This window comes from Jaculus jaculus, chromosome 12 (assembly GCF_020740685.1).
Source record: "Jaculus jaculus isolate mJacJac1 chromosome 12, mJacJac1.mat.Y.cur, whole genome shotgun sequence".
NCBI classification, from domain to species: Eukaryota; Metazoa; Chordata; class Mammalia; order Rodentia; family Dipodidae; genus Jaculus; species Jaculus jaculus.
The window spans coordinates 21,463,945-21,483,500 of NC_059113.1; the positions used below are offsets into that span (position 1 = coordinate 21,463,945).

At 47.7% G+C, this 19,556-nt stretch overlaps 1 protein-coding gene across 1 annotated transcript; it reads left to right on the forward strand.

Annotated features, from left to right (window-relative positions):
- The first annotated feature begins 279 nt into the window (after positions 1–279).
- Fdft1 (farnesyl-diphosphate farnesyltransferase 1) lies at positions 280–19,382 on the forward strand. The gene is given in 8 exon segments (XM_004671385.2): positions 280–620; positions 1,447–1,630; positions 6,550–6,678; positions 8,334–8,525; positions 9,953–10,129; positions 11,368–11,520; positions 18,777–18,973; positions 18,975–19,382. Coding segments are annotated over 8 exon segments (1,395 nt in total). The 3' UTR covers positions 18,997–19,382.
- The last annotated feature ends 174 nt before the right edge of the window (positions 19,383–19,556 follow it).

Sequence of the window (19,556 nt, forward strand, 5' to 3'; positions counted from 1 at the left end):
CCAGGAGCAGCTCTGTCCGTCACCCATGCGACGGTGGCATTAAGGCCAGCTTCGGAGTCGGGCTGGGCCCCACCCTCAGCCCGGGGGCGGGGCCTGTCGGGGCGGGGTCAGGCTGGAGCGCGGCCGCGGGGTGGGACATGGAGGGGCGGGGTCTCGGCGGGCAAAGCCTGGGCGGACCTCCGCGCGTGGGGCGAGGGGCGGCCCGCCCACTCAGGACCGGGCCTGCCGCGGGGGTCTATGGAGGAGACTCCCGCGCCCGCCGGCCCTCGCGCAATCCCCATGGCCGCGGCCGGCGGCAGTGCCAAGGCCATGTCCCTGTTCAAGCGCACCCTGGTGCTGAGCCCGGCCGCGGCGCCCCGGACCCCCGGCGCGGCCCCGCGGGGCTGCCCGGTGCCTCCCGCCGCCTGGCCGGGCAAGGACCGGCCGCTGCTCCGCAGCACGGCGCCCTGCCGCCTGCCCTGGCCCCACGCGTGCTCCTCCGCGTCCCCCACCGCCACCGACGTGTGTCTGCTCTGCCCGCAGGACTCCCTGAGCAGCAGCTTGCAAACCTGCTACAAGTACCTGAACCAGACCAGCCGCAGTTTCGCTGCTGTCATCCAGGCGCTGGACGGGGAAATGCGGTGAGTGGCCGAGGCCGGCCTGAGCTTGTCTGGGGCCCTGAGTTCCCGGGCCAGCTTTGGAGCCAGCACTTAGAATCATGGGCTTCCATGGCAGGACAGACCCCTTCCTGAGAGAAAGAAATGCCAGGGGTAGGGGGTGGGAACGCCCATGTGTTTACTTGTGAATGCCCTTCTGGGCACCTGGCCATGGCTAGTGACCCTGCAGGCTAGCGCTTTCAGGGAAGAGGTGCTGGGGGCAGTGTTGGTCAAGTTTGTTTAGCCCTGGCAGCTGAGCCTGTTTCTGAACATGGCGTTTTTCTTTGCTTCCCGCTTTCCTACAGTTTTGCATTTCTGCATAGTCTGTGATTCTTCCAGTCGCCCCTGTGCAAGAATACACACGAATTATACCACTTGCTGTACATGTGACAGCAATGCCTAGTTGTTTTGTTTCTTTTGACCTTTCTGTCTGCGAAACACTAGTTCAGTGTAAACATTTGGCCTGCTGGTCAGAAGTGGCATTTACCTAGTTGGCTTATTATTTTTTAAAGAAGTCTATTATTCCTGTTTAAGACAGAAAGCTAGTGTAAGTTTTAAGTGTGGCATGCCTTGTATGTCCTTTCACAGTTCTATAAGGGGTAAGGCAGCTTATGAAATGGGCTGGTTACAAATCAAATGATTTTATTGACTGACTGATCAGTGCAGAGTCTCCCAAAGTAACCCAGGTTGTCCTGAATTCGAGATCCTTCTGCTTACAGGAGTGTGCACTGTGTCTGGTTTAAATGTTATTTGAGAGTAAATACCTGTGGGTGTTTGATGCCATATGTTGACGGTTTTTCTTTTATCACAGTCATGCAGTGTGCATATTTTACCTGGTTCTTCGGGCTTTGGACACTCTGGAAGATGACATGACCTTAAGTACGGAGAAGAAAATTCCACTGTTGCAGACATTTCACACTTTCCTTTATGACCCAGACTGGCGCTTCACGGAGAGCAAGGACAAGCATCGACAAGTGCTGGAGGACTTCCCCACGGTAGCAGAATTACAAGTTTCTTTGTGTACTCTTGCTTATGCTTGAGTGTAGTGGTCTGCCAACCCGCATAGCTGTAGAGAAAGGTAAAGACAGCGGGCAGCATGTCACCAGGGCCCACGACACTGGCAGCTGAGACTCCGTAGACAGACTATGGGTTGGAATCCAGACTTACTAATTGATAGCTACTTGCACGCCCCACCCTGCCTCAGTTTCCTCTTCTGTACGCTAGAAACAGCAGTGGGCCTGCCCTCCCAGTGTTAGCATGGGTAAAGCTCTTAAAGTAGCACTGGCTTCGGTCCTGGCTGCCAGATGGTGTGAGTGGTCTGATGTTCATTGTGTGGAAGGTTACATGTAGATTTCAGTGTACGGAAAGATTCTCAAAAGGCTTTGCTTTTCCTTATGAAAGGTACATTTTCAGATTGGTTTATACAGGCCTGCTGACTACAGTGCCCCCTGAGCTGGAAGCCTGGGATTTGTGCTCAGCATGGCTCACACCTGTGTAGCTGTGGTGAAGCTTGAGAAGCAAGGTGGTCCTTACCACTTGCAGCTGTGTGATCCTTGACCTTTCTGTAATTGCTTTCGGATTCAGGTCCTTGTTCAAAGTGCTTAGGTTAATGCCTGCCTCATACTAATTTTCCATAAGTACTGGCCCTTGGTTCACCACTCTGGGAGTAACAGGGATTGTAATTCCAGTGCTGAGTTTTAGAGGCCCTGCAGTTCATGTTCCACATGTGCCTGGCTTCCTCCTTGTCAAGAATTTGAGTTGGGGGCTGGAGAGATGGCGTAGTGGTTAAGCACTTGCCCGTGAAGCCTAAGGACCCCGGTTCGAGGCTCGGTTCCCCAGGTCCCACGTTAGCCAGATGCACAAGGGGGCGCACGCGTCTGGAGTTCGTTTGCAGAGGCTGGAAGCCCTGGCGCGCCTATTCTCTCTCTCCCTCTACCTGTCTTTCTCTCTGTGTCTGTCGCTCTCAAATAAATAAATAAAAATTAAAAAAAAAAAAAAAGAATTTGAGTTGGGGTGTGGTGGTGCATGCCTTTAATTCTAGCACGTGGGATAGAAGGATCACTGTGAGTTGAAGGCCACCCTGAGACTACATAGTGAATTCCAGGTCAGCCTGGGCTAGAGTGAGAACCTACTTTGAAAAACCAAAAAAGGAAAAAAAATTAAAAAATAAAAATTTGGATGTCATATTGCAGACAATGGTTGCTCTATATCTTTATATAAATAAAGGTTTGATTTTTCAGTCACATGGTTCCTAATAGTCTAAAGAAGGCCTTTTGGTGCATAGTTGCCAAGAGTTTTAAAGAACAGATCTTTTTTTTTTTTTAATTTTATTTATTTATTTGAGAGTGACAGACACAGAGAAGGAAGCAGAGAGAGAATGGGCACACAAGGGCTTCCAGCCACTGCAAACGAACTCCAGACATGTGCGTCCCCTTGTGCATCTGGCTAACGTGGGTCTTGGGGAATAGAGCCTCGAACCGGGGTCCTTAGGTTTCACAGGCAAGTGCTTAACCGCTAAGCTATCTCTCCAGCCCAGAGAACAGATCTTATGTGGCTTTGACGATTAAAACAAATCTAATCCATACATCTGAGTAGGAGGCAGTTGGGTGTCAGAAGGAGAATCTGTTACCAAAAAAAAAAAGGTTTGAGAACAACTCCTTTGGGGCAAAGGCTTTTTCCAATTGCTGAGATCACACCTTCAGGGCCCAAGTCCAGAATACGCGTGACACTGTAAATCCAAAGAGTAAAACAGGACTGAATGAGGACTTAGAGGGAAGGCCAGGGGCTGGCCTTAAAATGGTTGGGGAGGAAGCCTGGCCTGTGAGCTAGGGTGTCCTTCATTGGAGTATGGGGTTCCTCCTAGTATTGGACAGAGCCAGGGTCCAGTTTTATTTGGAACAAAATTCTGAGGGTTAAGCATTTAAAATTGAAACCTAAATGGCCCAGGGTATGTTTGGGCTGGAGAGATGCCTTAGTGGTTAAGGCACTTGCCAGCAAAGCCAAAGAACCCAGGTTCGATTCCCCAGTACTTGTATAAAGCCAGATGCACCAGGTGGCACATGCATCTGGAGTTTGTTTGCAGATCCTAGAGGCCCTGGCACACCCATTCTCTCTTATAACTAAATAAATAATATGTGTATAAAGGTACGTTTGTCAAGACAGGATGGATAAAATGTATTTTAATGAACACATTAGCCAGAAGGATAATTTTAGTATTTTTACCACATGATATGTGGACCTTCATCCATACTCTTGTTCTAGGCTTCACAGATTCAGGAATATGCTGAATGGAACAATGACCAAGTGCAGCAGTCCAAGGACGGCACCATTACCTTGTGCTCTAGTAACCATTAGTTGATGTCATTCTGGGCTACACTTTGTGGAGCTTTCATTATATGTTATAGATTTAATTAGGGTATGACTTCCTTTCTTTTCATAGTAGTGGCAAGCTCAAGTTCTTAAGAACTGTGCCTCTGAATATAACTAATGAATATGGGATCAAGCCCAGAGCCTTGTGGTAGGCAAGCCCTTGGTTTCAGGAACAGAGTCTTGCTATGAAGCCCAGGCTGGCCTTAAACTTGAGAACTGGAACTCCTCCTGCTGTATGTATTTCCCGAGTGCTAGGATTGTAGACATGTACAGCTGGATCTGGCCACAGAGCTACTTTTGTATACTAGTAATAATAGCATAATGATAGTGACTATAGAATAATGTACTATGATGATGTATCTAAGAATGTTTCATTACTGATTTACTGTTTGTGCTATTTTATCTATAATTTAGATTCTCCCCTCCCTTCCAAGTAGGTTCTCACTATATAGGCCAGGCTGGCTAGCACTCATGATCTTTTTATCTCAGCTGTTGGAGTGTTGGGGTTACAGGCGTGTGCCACCACACTCAGCAGCCAGGCTACCTAGTATGTCCTGTGCCATCCATACTTTGCATAGCTGAGACGAGGTAGAATTAAATTCCATGCTTGGTGAAGGATCAGGATTAGACTCCAGAAGGTCGGGCCCCAGGACTCTCGTGTTTAATCTTCGCACATTATCCTGCCGCTAGAAAAATGATCGCTGGGCCTGGTGGTGCACGCTTGCCATACCAGCACTGGCTTGGGGGAAGGAGAATCAAGAGCTCAAGGCCAGCCTGAGTTACACGAGAACCCTGCCTTAATAAACAAAAGAAGAAACGCACACAGCAGGTTAAAACGGCTAGTTGGTAGTAGTTCACACTTGCTATCTAGCACTTCAGGAGGTAAATGCAGGACCAAGAGTTGGAGGTCAGAATCTTCCCATAACGAAGGGAATTTGTGTTTGCAAGTTAATAGGAGTGCCTGACCCCCTTGACCACAAATTGGGATTTGAGCATTCTTTATTGTCCCTGACAACTCACTCCTGCATTTTGTTTTCATGTCCTGGGATTGGTCAGAAAGTGATCCAAGGACCGGGCGGGGGGGGGGGGGGGGGGGGGGAGTCATTGTAGCATGGCACAGTCCCTCTGGCAGAGTGGGCTGTGCCTGGAGAATCTGCACAGTGGGCCTCAGAGTTCTGGGAAACATGGTGCTCTTCTTCGCGGCTTTTTCCTAGATGTGTCTGTTTTTACTTTTCTGAATTTCATAATTAGTAAGTTCCACAACTCATTGAAGAAGCTAGGTCAGCCACAGAAGTGGGAGTGTTTATTTTGGAGTGTTTGTTTTCGGAGTCTGAGCTCCTCCTCTTGCTGCCCTCATTGGCCTGTCCCTTATAAATAGAACTGCTCCTGAGCAGCGTGTGCGCGGAGTCCCGGGAGGTTCCGTTGGTTTCGATCTACCGTAGGAATTACCTCTGGCATCCACTTACAGCAGCTGTTCTAGAAAGAAGAGAGTTGCAAAGGCCAGTGACTTTATGGTGTTTGGGGGATTTAATGGTTGGTATTTTTCAGAGAAATCTGACATTGTCTCAGGCCAGCTGGTGTGCCTTCAGTCAGGCCATGTAAGATTTACGTCTCTCCTAAGGTTTCCTAACTTTCCTGTGCACACAGCTTTCACACTTGGGATCTTTACTCGTATCTGTTGACTGTCTTCAGTATTGTGTGTAAGCACAGTTGCCATCTCACAGCATCATTTTCAGAAGTTTAACTGAGGAGCAGGGCCTGGTGGCACATACCTGACATCCCAGTACACAGGGGCCTGAGGCAGGAGGATCATGAGTTTGAAGTCAGTCTGGCCTCAAAAAGCAAAAATTTCATAGTATCCTTATGCTATATTTGAATTGGAACCAGAAATTTGCAATAGCAATAAATTTGAAGCCATCGATACTACTATTTTTGTTGTTTGTTTTTTTTTAATTATTTATTTATTTATTTGAGAGTGACAGACACAGAGAGAAAGACAGATAGAGGGAGAGAGAGAGAGAATGGGCGCGCCAGGGCTTCCAGCCTCTGCAAACGAACTCCAGACGCGTGCGCCCCCTTGTGCATCTGGCTAACGTGGGACCTGGGGAACCGAGCCTCGAACCTGGGTCCTTAGGCTTCACAGGCAAGCACTTAACCGCTAAGCCATCTCTCCAGCCCGTTTGTTTGGTTTTTCAAGATAGGGTCTCGCACTAGCCCAGGCCGATCTGGAATTCACTGTATAGTCTCAGAGCAGCCTTGTACTCACAGTAGCTCTCCTACCTCTGCCTCCCGAGTGCTGGGAGTAAAGGCGTGCGCCACCACGCCCGGCTGATACGACTTTCCTGCATGGAGCTGGCAGCAGGCTTCACTGAGGGAGCAAGTTAAGGATTTAAAGGTGTGGCCTTAGAGTGGCATGCCGTGGGGAAGCTGACTGAAGGGACTGGTTGGCTGACCTCCACTCTAGTCTGAGCTCTACAAGGACACAGCTTTCTGTTTGGTACCATATAAATATTATAAATTTTTTTTTTAATTGTCTCTGTTTCAGATCTCCCTGGAGTTTCGAAATTTGGCTAAGAAATATCAAATAGTGATTGCTGACATTTGCAAGAAAATGGGGTTTGGGATGGCAGAGTTTGTGGATAAGAATGTGACCTCCAAACAGGAGTGGGACAAGGTAAGTATTTCCATACCCAGGGCCTGTGTGTGGAGAGTAGAGAGCCAGCAGCCTTTTGTAAAGTTCAGAATGAGCTCCGGAGTTTCTGGCTTTCTATTCATACCTAAGCTGACTGTCTCTTCATAACCACTTCATAGGGGCCTAAAGTTCAATATTTTGTCAATGAGAGATACCTGTGCCCCTCAGAGCTCACTGTTAAGCAAGGCCAACTAGGTTTAACTTGTTTTGAAGGTATAGACACTGAGTTTATAAAATGTGCTCAATTGGTGCGAAATTTTAGGCAAATGACTAGATTATTTCCTGTAAACATAATACTTGTCAAATTTTAAAAACTTTTTTTTGTTATTTTCTTTTTGTTTTTTTTATTTAAGTTCTGTTTATTTTTTTGTTTTTTGGTTTTTGGATTTTTCGAGGTAGTCTCACTCTAGCCAAGGCTGACTTGGAATTCACTATGGAGTCTCAGGGTGGCCTCGAACTCACAACAGTCCTCCTACCTCTGCCTCCCGAGTGCTGGGATTAAAGGTGTGCGCCACCACGCCCAGCTATTTTTATTTATTTATTTAAGAGTGGCACAGAGAGAAAGAGGCAGAGTCCAGAGAGAGAGAGAGAATGGGTGTGCCAGGGCTTCCAGCCACTGCAGACAAACTCCAGATGCATCTGCCCCCTTGTGCATCTGGCTAACTTGGGTCCTGGGGAATCAAGCCTTGAACCAGGGTCCTTAGGCTTCACAGGCAAGCACTTAACTGCTAAGCCATCTCTCCAGCCCTCTTTTTGGTTTTTTAAGGTAGGCCCTCACTCTAGCCCAGGCTGACTTGGCACACACTATGTAGTCTCAGGCTGGCCTCAAACTCACAGCTTTACTGGGTAATCGAACCTGGATTGTTAGGCTTTGCAGACAAGTGCCTTAACCACCAAGCCATCTCCCTAGCTCCAATTCTTGATAAGATCCTTTTTGGAAAAGTTAGTAAGGCCCAATTCTTTTTTTTTTTTTCCCCTGGTTTTTTTTGAGGTAGGGTCTCTAGGAATTAAAGGCATGAGCCACCATGCCCACCAAGGCCCACTTCTTGAGACATGACACCTTCATAGCCAGGCATAATGATATGCCCCTCTAATTCTAGCTACTCTGGATGTTGAGGCAGGAGGATCACACTACTGAGGCCTGCTTGATCTACAGATGCATTCAAGGTTAGCCTGGGCAACTTAGCCAGACCCTGTCTCAAAATCAAATAAAAGTGGGCTGGGTACTGGCTATATAGCTGTCGACCTGCACTTACCTAGCATGTGCAAGGCCCTGCGTTCAATCCCCAACACTAAGAAAGAATACCTTGTTTTTTTTCATGGCCTCTGACTTTCCAAATCATTGGCAAGGTAACCAGTCTCTGTGTGCCTCAGTTTCCCCATTGGAAATGCGGGTAATAACAGTAGGTACCTCACGAAGTATTTCTGTGGGTTGAATAGGAAGTGCATATGGCAATGTCAAGAACACAGTGATAGTTAGATCCTGAGGGCAGCTTTACAGGTACATTCATGTAGACTTGTGTGTTTCAGTCCAGAGGAGAGCTCAAACCTTCCATTTGAGCCTGCTCTTTGTGGCTAATGATACCCAGCTTTTCCACCGGTGTCATTATTAAAAGCACTTTAATAATCTTTTTCAGTATTGCTACTATGTCGCTGGGCTGGTGGGAATCGGCCTTTCCCGTTTGTTCTCGGCCTCAGAGTTCGAAGATCCCTTAGTTGGTGAGGACACAGAGCGAGCCAACTCAATGGGCCTGTTTCTGCAGAAAACAAACATCATCCGTGATTATCTGGAAGACCAGCAAGAGGGAAGAGAGTTTTGGCCTCAAGAGGTAACGCATCCGGGGTATTTGGGGGAAAAACAATTTTCTCCTCTCTGAACATGAGTCACTGAACCCTGTGATCGTAAATGACAGGAACAAGTCACACTGCCATAAGCAATGCAGTGTTAGAGAAGGCATGAAGAGTTTAGGGTCTCGTTTGCTTCCTGACTGGCTGGATGTAGGGATTCAGGCTGGGCGAATGGCTTTGGCGCCTTTCTCTGGACAGGCAGCCTCCAAGTGACCCATCCCGGGGGCACTAACTAAACAACACATTCTCAGAAAGGGGCTTGGCTTTGGGGCCCATATCTGAATGTGTTCCTGTCCCCAGAGGGCTGCATCATCTGACAGGTAGACCCAAATTAGGCCTGCTCAACACAAGAGATGTATTCCTCCAAGAGCTTGTCACAAATTCAGAACAGATTTAAAAAATCTGATTTTCAGTAGACTCGCCTAGTCCTGGGCTGGAGAGATGGCTCACCAGTTAAGGCGCTTGCTCCTAAAGCCTAATGATCAGAGTTCAGTTCCCCAGTACCCATGTAAAGCGAGATCCATAAAGTGACACATGCATCTGGAGTTCATTTGCAGCAGCTAGAGGCCCTGGTGCGCACATTTGAGGAGCATATAAAGTAATATGAAATGTTACCTTTAATCAAAGAAAGTTATTTGCTAGCTGCAGAGAAACCTCTAAGTAGTAGTAAAAATCAACCAGGTTTGGTGACACATGCTTATAATCCCAGTGCTCAAGGCTGGGGATGGAGAATTTAGAGTTTGAGGTTAGGTGGTCTGTGAGCTTCTGGGGAGTTCTCCTGTTCCCCTTCTTTTGCACAGCAAGCATGCTAGGTCAGAGGCCTGCTACAGCTTCTGGCTCTTAGGTGGGGTCTGGGGATCCAATCTGAGGTACCCACAGTGCTTTATCCACTGGGCCATTCCCCAGCCCAGCCTGGCCATCTTGGCGATTTTGAACATTTTGCTTGTAGTAAGTACTGTGGCAGCCAGTCCCGTAGATGGGGTTTCTCACAGTAGACTCATGCCTTCCTGACTAGCACGTGGCCTCTGTAGTCTGGAGTCAGTAAGGGACTGCTTATGACCGGCTGTGCCAGGTGTCTGTAAGGACACCTTACCACATCCCACCCTTGCTCCTGCGTTGGGACTGGACCGGTCCTGGTCCTGGTAGTCACAAATGGCTGTTGCATGCAGCTTAAAACAGCCTGGATCGTGGCGAAATCAGCAGCAAAGAAATTTTATTCTGTGAAGCAGTCATTATTCACAAAAGTGCTTTTCATTGGGAATTTGGTGCTGGAGGAGGAACCCAGGCCTCACACATGCTGAGCGCGTGCCCCCCACCACTGGGTCACACCCCGGCCCCCGTGGAAATCTTACTGTATGTAAGTTCTCCTGCCCATCTGTTGACTTGTGTAATCTTCTTACCTGGCCAGGTCTGGGGCAGGTATGCTAAGAAGTTGGGAGATTTTTCTAAGCCAGAGAATATTGACGTGGCCGTGCAGTGCATGAATGAACTTATAACCAACACCTTGCACCACATTCCCGATGTCATCACCTACCTGTCACGGCTCCGGAACCAGAGTGTGTTTAACTTCTGCGCTATTCCGCAGGTATGGAGGGGCCATCTGCTCCAATCTTGGGGACAGAGGGGTTAAATAAGGAGAGTTGGGGTGTTGGTAGAGTGACAGAGTAGTGACTTTCTTGCTCTGCTATATCCAGGGTTCCTTAAGAAAGTGAATGTGACATGTTTTCTTTTGCTCAGAAGTAGGCAGTGATTCGCAACATACTCTCCGCACCGTATTCAGGTTCAAGGTTAAGTCTGCTACTTCCCAGACTCTTCCCCTTTTCCCATCACTTGTCCTAAGCTAGATCCTTATGCTTGCATTTACATCCAGGGCCTGAGCTTAGGTGAGGAGGAGGCTGGTTAAAACTGGGGCAAGGGTGAGGGCTAGGGAGGTGGCTCAATGGTTAAGGCGCTTGCCCGCAAAGCCCAGTGACCTGGGTTTGATACCCATGTAAAACCAGTTGCACAACATGGCACATGCACATGGAGTCCATTTGCAGTGTTTGGAGGCCCTGGCACTCCCATTCTCTCTGTGTCTCTTTTTGCTTGCAGGAGAGAACAACCTGATGCTAGACTAGTTGTCCTGGAAGTAATTTGCCTTTGATACAGGACACCATTGTCTCCCCTTCCGTGGTTTTCATCTTGTATTATCTGTTTTTCATAGGAAAAAAACCAGAAAAAATAAATTAAAAAATTCTGGATATTATTTTGAAATGTACCTTAGTTCTGATAATCCATTTCATTAATATAGAAATAATGGATTTACTTGATAGAAAATATTCTATTTACTTGTGTTTGTTTTAAAATGGAATTTTTGTAGCTACATGACAGAATAATTTAACCCTGCAAAGACACTAGGCTGTGTTGTTGAGAAAGGGAGGAGTGGGTAAGCAGGTCTGGACTGACTTCTCTGGGTACTTTTTTCTTTAGTTGAGAGTGGGAAAAGTATATGTATGGCAGACTCTTGACTGACTGTTTCTTTAGCTGAGAATGGGAGAATGTGAGGGAGGGGAGCGGGATGGGGGGAGGCAGGAAAGGTGGTCTTGACTGGCATCTCCAGGTATCTTTAACTGAGAAAGGGAGAGAAGAATGTTGTGGGAGGTGGCGGTCTTGACTTCTCCAGGTCCTGTTTCTTTAGCTAGGGAGGCAGGAGTGGGGAGGGAGGTCCTGACTGACTTTTCTTTAGTCGCATCTTCGCTGTTTGGCACTTGTGTGTTCTGCAGAAGGTCTGCCTTCCCTTTCATGACATGAACTGAATTCGTTCCCTTCCGCTTTATTATCTAGGTTATGGCCATTGCCACTCTAGCTGCCTGTTACAATAATCAGCAAGTGTTCAAAGGGGTGGTGAAGATTCGGAAGGGGCAAGCAGTTACCCTGATGATGGATGCCACAAATATGCCAGCTGTCAAAGCAATACTCTTACAGTATGTGGAAGAGGTGGGTTTTGTCAAAGCCATACTGTTAGTGTTGCATTATGTTGAAAAGATGGGTTCTGTTTAACTACCTAGATAATTTATAGCTGCTTTCTTGATTTAAGTAATGTCACTGTATTAGTCAGGGTTCTCTAGAGGAACAGAACTGCTAGAATGGATTATTTTAAAAAGGGAATTTATTGGATTAGCTTATGGTAGTCCAATAGCAGTTGTAGGCAGGAAAATCAAGGAACCCGGTAGCTGCTCAGTCCATGTGGCCAGATGCCTCAGCAGTCCCGATCTGGCACCGCAGATGGCGCCGGAAGGCCTAGAAGTTTCCTGAGGAGCCACTGGGTTTCGATCCATGTGGGTCTTCAGTTGATGTGGGTCATCAGTTGACGCTTGTCTTCAATCCACGCTGGAAGGCAGCGAGCAGCTCTGGCAGCCAAATGGGAAGAAGGAAGGAGCTCTTTTCACCTAGAGCTTCCTTACATGAAGTCCCCCTCTGAGAGAGGTGCCCGCTGTGGGGGAAGCACTTCCTCCTTTAGTTGTTCCTGGAAGCAACGTCAGAGACCAACATGAAAGAGATTTCTGTGAATTACTGAACAGATCAAGTTGACAACACTTTAACTATCACAGTCACCATTTAAACAAGCTATGTTTGAATATTAAGTGATCCTAAAACTCAGTGTTATAGACTAAAGCAACAGGATTGGTGTCCCTTATTAGGAAAAATACATGCACAAGAACTATGTGCATGGTTCAGTGCCTTTTGTGACAGGAGATAAGGAACTATGGCTGTATGCTGGAGCCTCTGGAAAGAGTTGTTGCTTTTGAGCTGTGACGTGATGGTAGGGGACAGCTGAGCTTATTTCATGAGTGAGGAGTGGGAAGTGGAGACTTTGGTGAGCTAACGCGCAGTGTGGCCTCACGGTTACCAACTCTGACTCTTGTGTCCTGATTCCCGGTTTTATTACATCACAAGCCTCAACTGAAAAACCAGATTTGCAGACAAAGGAAGACTACGGAGCTACAATCACTTCTGAGTTTTCTCTGCAATTCTCATTGCAAATGCCAAACCATCCTAAAGCCAAATGTACCTCCTGAAGCCATGCCCGCCCCCACAAAGGGCAATGTGTGCCTGGGTACAACAGTTTGCTGGGAAAATGGATATCTCTGACCTTCAGGACCAAGAGCCCTAGTTCTGAACTGGAGATAATGTGTTCCCTCCCCCAGGAAGCCCTGGGTAGTGTCTGAACATGTCCTTATTGCCACACCTGGAAAGGCTAGGTGCTGTGGTCACTGGTTAAAAACAGGCCTATGGTGATGCTGTGGTATGTAAGGGACCTCATTAAAGACAGAAACCAGCCTTCCTCAGCCTGAGTGTTCCACAGAGCTAACCACCATCAGGGCTATACGGTTGGTTGTTTCAGTTTTGTTGAAACCAAATAGATGAGTTCTTATTAACATCAGGAAAACTGAGGCACCAGCCTCATGGCTAGAGCCATAATTGAACATCTGTCTGACTTCAGCCTGTGCCGTTAACTGTATTCTAAGACTCCAGTCACCCTTTTTCAGTGAACTGCGCTGTTCGGCATAGTTACATTATTTTCTATAATTTAGAAACATCTTATGTTGTGTGCAGCTCACAGATAGCTTTGTCTTGCATTTTGACTCTCACTTTGTCTTTGAGACAAGGTCTTACAGCACAGGCTGGCCTTGAACCCACTGTAATTCTCCTGCCTTGGCCTCCCATGTACTGAGAATACATGCAGGAGTGACCACACGTTTTAGAATATGTGTGTGTGTGTGTGTGTGTGTGTGTGTGTGTGTGTGTGTGTGTGTGTTTGTGTGTGCGCGCGCGCATGCGCAGTGAGACTGGCTGACCTGTGAGCCCCAGCCATTCTTCGTTTCTCCCCTCCCCCAAACCGGGGTCTTAGGCCTGCATAGCCATGCCCGACTTTTCACAGGGGTGCGGGGACAGAGCTCAGGCCCTCATGCTTGCACAGAAGTGCTACCACTGCTGAGCCAACTCCCCAGGCCCTTAGAAACTCACTTTAGTAACACTTAGAGCTCCAGTTTTATTTGTGATTTCCTTAACTATTAGAATTCAGTCCTGCTTGTGACACCGAGTTTGAGGGCAGTGTAGGCAGACTAACCTCCTGTGTTGTGAAGTACTTTTTTGTTGGAACTCAGCCACGTCCATCTGTTTACTCGTCGTCTCTGGTGCTTTTGCAATTTCAGGGCAGAGTTGAGCAGCTACAACAGAGGGTAGCCTAGATAGCTAAAAAGTTGTTGAGCCCTTGAAGAGAAAGTCTGCTGACCTCTGACCTAGGGCACCAGTATCTGTTTAAAAGTCCTGCCACTGAAAGGCAAGGTGGAGGGAATGTTGAGACCTCAGCTTGTGTGGTGCAGGGAAATCTCCTTGTGGCACTCATCTGTAGAAGCTGGTGATGGTTTTCATGTCAGCATTAAGGAAATCTTGCCCTTGATACTTTCAATGAAGACTTGTGTGAAGTCCACGGCTATGCTGACCTCCGCTGGTGTCCAGCTGCCAGCAAGAACTGACCCTGTTTGTCTTCATTGACCAAGTCTGTCACTGTGGTTAAGAAAGGGTCCTCCGGGCTGGAGGGATGGCTTAGTGGTTAAGGTGTTTACCTGCAAAGCCAAAGGACTCAGGTTTGGTTCCCCAGGACCCACGTTAGCCAGATACACAAGGGGGCACATGTGTCTAGAGTTCATTTGCAGTGGCTAGAAGTCCTGGCATGCCCATCCTCTCTCTCTCTCCTCTTTCTCTGTCAAATAAAAGAAATAAATAAAAATAAGATTAAAAAAAAATAAAAGAAAGGGTCCTCCTTTCATAGCCGGGCGTGGTGGCGCATGCCTTTAATCCCAGCACTCGGGAGGCAGAGGTAGGAGTATTGTTGTGAGTTCGAGGCCACCCTGAGATTACATAGTGAATTCCAGGTCAGCTTGGGCCAGAGTGAGACCCTACCTTGAAAAAAAAAAAAAAAAAAAAGAAAGAAAGAAAGAGGGAGAGAGGGAGAACATTTCCCTTCTGCTGAGTTTCTGGGCTTACAGGAGAGTGAGCCAGAAGAGGCTCCCCAGAGGCTGCTCTGGCTGCTCACAGGAGGACGCACGTGGAGGTCCACTTCCTCCTGAGCAGGTGGATGGATACCACTTGTTCAGGGGCAGCCTTGATTCACATCAGCCTGCCCACTGCCCGCTGCCCGCTGGGGAGCTCATCCTGCTATTTTGAGATGTGTAGGCACACAGCCAGGGACTTCCATTCCTACTCTGCCAAAGTGAATTCCTTGGCAAGTGCTATCTTTTTCAGCCCCTCTAAGCATCCTGTCTCCCCTCCCTGTGTTGCTCTGGGGCATCACCAGGCTGTGGCAGACTCTTTTAACTGTATAAACTGGCTCTTGCTATATACAACCCTGGAGAGATGGGAGAAAAGATTTGTTGATGACCTTCTAATTCTAAAGCTGGAAACCAATTTCTGTCTGAAATCTTCCTTGGCCCCTCTTATGTCATGTGACACTGGTTTGCTCTGTCTTTGAAGCCCCTTGGTCTCTAGGCTTATGACACTCCTGTTGAATGTCTGCTTGTGCCCCTGTCTTCTGCTTCTCTCTGCTTGCTCCTTCAATCTAGGGCACATCCTAAAGGCCACTCTTCTCCCAACTCTATAGGTAAGCAGTCTCCATGTCTCATTTGGTCTGTGTGCTTTTATGCCTGTCAAAAACTGAGGTGCGTTGCATTCTCACCCAGCAATTACAGATTTTATCCAATAGAAGTCACCCCAAACACAGTAACCTGCCTGCAAACACAGTGAACTACTTGTGCTTGTTGACTGGCAAAGAGAAGGGATTTATTTTGGCTTTGGTGTGGAGGTTCCAGCCCATGACTCACTGCCCCGTTATGTGGGCCCAAGTCAAGACAGCGCATCATGCAGGTACTGGTGGAAGCTTGTGGTGAGGAAAGCTGGTGCGTCCAGAGCCAGGGAGGAAAGAGGGGACCAGGCCTGTGCTTCTCTGCAAGGGCTTAGCAAAAGCTCTTAAGTGTCCACCCCAACCTGTGGATTCGAAGGCTAGAGTGAGAAAGTTGGACTGCTGTTACGGGGATGGCTGGGAAGATGGCTCCGCGTTTAAAGGTGCTTGCTCTCAAAAAGCCCACTGCATAAAGTGGCGCACACATCTGGAGTTCGTTTGCAGCTAGCATTCTTTCTCTCCCTCTTTTTGCTTGCAAATAAATAAAGTGGTACCACTATTAGAAATAGAATTTCATCACCTAAAATAATTTTAAAGGTAAGTAGTGTTGTATATCTGTAATCCAAGCTCTCCGTGGCTGAAGCAGAATAATGCCAGCCTGGGCAATATATCAACACCTTGTTTTTAAGAAGAGAAAAGAAGGGAAGAAAAAAATGTTGGTGTGTATGTATATATATATTTTTTGGTTTATTTTTATTTATTTGAGAGCGTCAGAGAAAGAGAGAGAGAGAATGGGCACGCCAGGGCTTCCAGCCATTGCAAATGAACTCCAGATGCATGTGCCCCCTTCTGCATCTGGCTAACATGGGTCCTGGGGAATCGAGCCTCGAACTGGGGTCCTTAGGCTTCACAGGCAAGTGCTTAACCTCTGAGCCATCTCTCCAGCCCTGAATGTATATTTTTATAAAAAGAAATTAGGGCCGAGGAGATGGCTCAGCAGTTAAGAGTGCTTTCCACTTAAGCATGAGACCCTCACTTGCCAGCCACTACCTCCTTTGACTCCTGAGAACCTGGGCATGGCCATGCAAGTCTGCAACCAGAGTCTGCAGTAAGAAGAGACCATAGAAAGCCCCACTGACATCCGCTCTGGGTTGAGGAAGAGAGACTCTGTCTCAAGGAAATACACTGTTGAGCAATAGAGAAGGACACCCGAAGTTCTCTTGTGGCTTCTGCGCATGTGCACATAGCACATTCATACACCACATGACACACACACACATTAATAACAGTGTCAGGGCTAGGGAGCAAGGGTTTAGTGGTAAAAGTACTTGCTTGCAAAGCCAACTAGCTTGGATTCAATTCCTCAGTACCCCATAAAGCCAGGCACAAAGTGATGCGTGAATCTGGAGACCTTGGTACACCCACACACACATGAAAATAAAACTAGCATCATCTTCCACCTTTAATTTTCTATTTCTTTGTATTCCAGATTTTTCTTTGCTGGGGGGGGGGAGACAGAAATGGAATGGTGTCAAGAATGTAAGATATCTTGGGCTGGAGAGATGGCTTAGCACTTAGCAGCTTGCCTGCAAAGCCAAAGAACCTTGGTTTGATTCCCCAGAACCCACATAAACCAGATGCACAAGGGAGTGGATGTTCCTGGAGTTCATTTACAGAGCTGGAGGCCCTGGTGTGCCCATTCTTTCTCTTTCTAGCTGCCTATTTCTGTATCTCTCTCTCTCAAATAAATAAAAGAATATAAGATATCCTTATAGAAGAAACACCCTAAAGTGTTCTTTTTTATTATGACCACGTTTTTTATTTTTGAGGCAGAGCCTTACACTAGCCCAGGATGGCTTGGAACTCACTCTGTAGCTCAGGATTGCCTTAAACACAGAGTGATCCTTCTACCTCAGCCTCCTGAGTGATGAGATAATGGATGTGTACCACAATGCCTGACTAAAAACTTATTGTTCAAACATTTGCTCCATGTTCTCCAACAACCTCTGACCTGACTCATCAGTTTGATTCAGCATTTCTGTATCTTTTTGTTTTGTTTTGTTTTGTTTTGTTTTGTTTTGTTTTGAAGGTACGCTCTCACTCACTTAACTCTGTAGTCCCAGGCTAGCTTCAGACTCATAGCATCCTCCCATCTCTGCCTCCCAAGTGCTGGAATTAAAGGTGTGCACCACCACACCTGGTTCTTCTTTTCATTAGTTAGAAACTGTTGTATGGACAAACCACGTGTTGCTCTCATTCCTCTCCTCTTTGCTCCCATTCCACTGAAGGCCCTCAGTGGGGTACTGGTGTTCATCATGGGGTCATGGGTTAGGCATTCCGTCAGTTGTGGGGCGCACGATATTCCGAGCCTTGGTGGGTGTGTCATAAGTCTATGTCAGTGTTGAGCTCTCAGCAACTTTTGGTGATTCAGTATTTCTTTGTTTATTTTTATTTATTTATTTGAGACCGAGAGGCAGAGAGAGAGAGAGAACGGGCGCATCAGGGTCTCCAGCCACTGCAAATGAACACCAAATGCATGTGCCCCCTTGTGCATCTGGCTTACGTGGGTCCTGGGTAATCCAGCCTCAAACTGGGGTCCTTAGGCTTCACAAGCAAGTGCTTAATCACTAAGCCACCTCTCCAGCCCCTGACTCAGTATTTCTTGATGGCCTGGTGTGGGAGGCACAGTGCTGTTTGTGAACTGTGAAGGCGACAGCTATAATCTAGTTAGGCAGCCCATACTACGTGGCTAATAAGGTCAGCGTATGTGCAGAAGAGGGTTTTTGGTCCAGCGCAGAGGTTCTGGGAGACTTTGTGCCTAAGTTGAGACTTGGGGATATGCAAGGAGCCTATTGAGGTGATAGGATGTGGAGAAGCATTCCAGAGGCCATGATGGGAAAGAAGGTAGCATAGTGTATCACATAGTGTGTGACCTGAGCATCTGGGGAGGAGTGTGGCCCACAAGAAGGAGCTCAGGTAGTCTGTTAGTGAGAGGGGTCCTCTGGGGTTTATCGCTACCAGATCTGTGGTAACCGTGGAAACATTGAGTGGATCGGGGCTCAAGCATAGAGGCGGGGACTGTTTGGGGCCTGGAATAGCTCAGATGCAGCTCACTGAGGGTGTGACCTTGGACAGTGATGGCAGGAATGTGGAGGGCTGGACTCTGCAGATGGGTGGGAGGTTCAGGCAGGGGCGGGTGGGCAGGTCCAGCTGGGACTCCAGGATGAAGCTGCTTTCGCCCATTTGTGCCAGAGTCCTCTCCCTTTCTCCGTGTTCCTGTCCTCAGCTTAACAGAACTGTCAGCCTCTGCTGGGCACCTGCTGGAGGTTGTGATGGCTCCAGGCTGCTGTCACGGTGCCCGGAGGTCCTGGGTGCAGTGTGTGCGTGCCTTCTCTTGCTCAGCGTTACCGGGTTAGGCGAACACTCCTCTCTTAGCAGCACAGTGCCTTTGGGCATGTTTCCTCCTTGGTGAGATGGGCGTCAACGCCTGCCCGTTGTCACCACAGAAGGTGCTCATAGGCACCCGTACTTGTGATGTCACGCTAACAAGCACTTCCTCTTTCTCTTACAGATCTATAACAGAATCCCTGACTCGGACCCTTCCTGTAGCAAAACCAGGGAGATCATCTCCCAAATCAGGATGCAGAATCTTCCTAATTGTCAGCTGATCTCCCGAAATCACTACTCCCCCGTCTACCTGCCCTTCGTCATGCTCTTGGCTGCTCTGAGCTGGCAGTACCTGACCACCCTGTCCCAAGTCACGGAAGACTGCTCGGACAGGAGAACATTGATTTGAATTTGTCTGGAAGCTGAAGTGCTCAAGAAATGGGTTATTTTTTCCTCAAGGATGGAAATTGACTTGACTTCCCTTTCTTTTTCTCCTACTTTAATCCTTCAAGAATACTGTGTGTTGGACCTTTAGAAACTGTGCCATGCAGTTGAGAATGTGACACACAAAGGAGAGAACGCTTCCCCCTCAACAGCCTGGTACTTGGGTCATGGTCCCCATGCTTCTCATGGCCATTGGCAGTGCCCTGCCCACTGCACCTGAGCTGAAGTGGCCACACACGACTTAGTCTCAAGATCTTAGTGACTCCTGGCTACAGTGACAATTAAATGTATTTAATTTGAAGAAGCCTTTGAATATCTACCATAATAGAAAATGAAGGGAATTTTCCTTCTGTCTGGTTTCTGATTTTTCTCATCAGTTTGTTTCTTTCGTTGCTTTGACTGTGGTGGATGTGAATGCTCGTCGCTCTCAGAAACATGGCCATGCTCGCTAAGAATGCAGGTGTGTCTTGTGCCCATAGAGGTTGGGGTGAAAGTCGGTGTTCTGGCATTATTTCCTCAT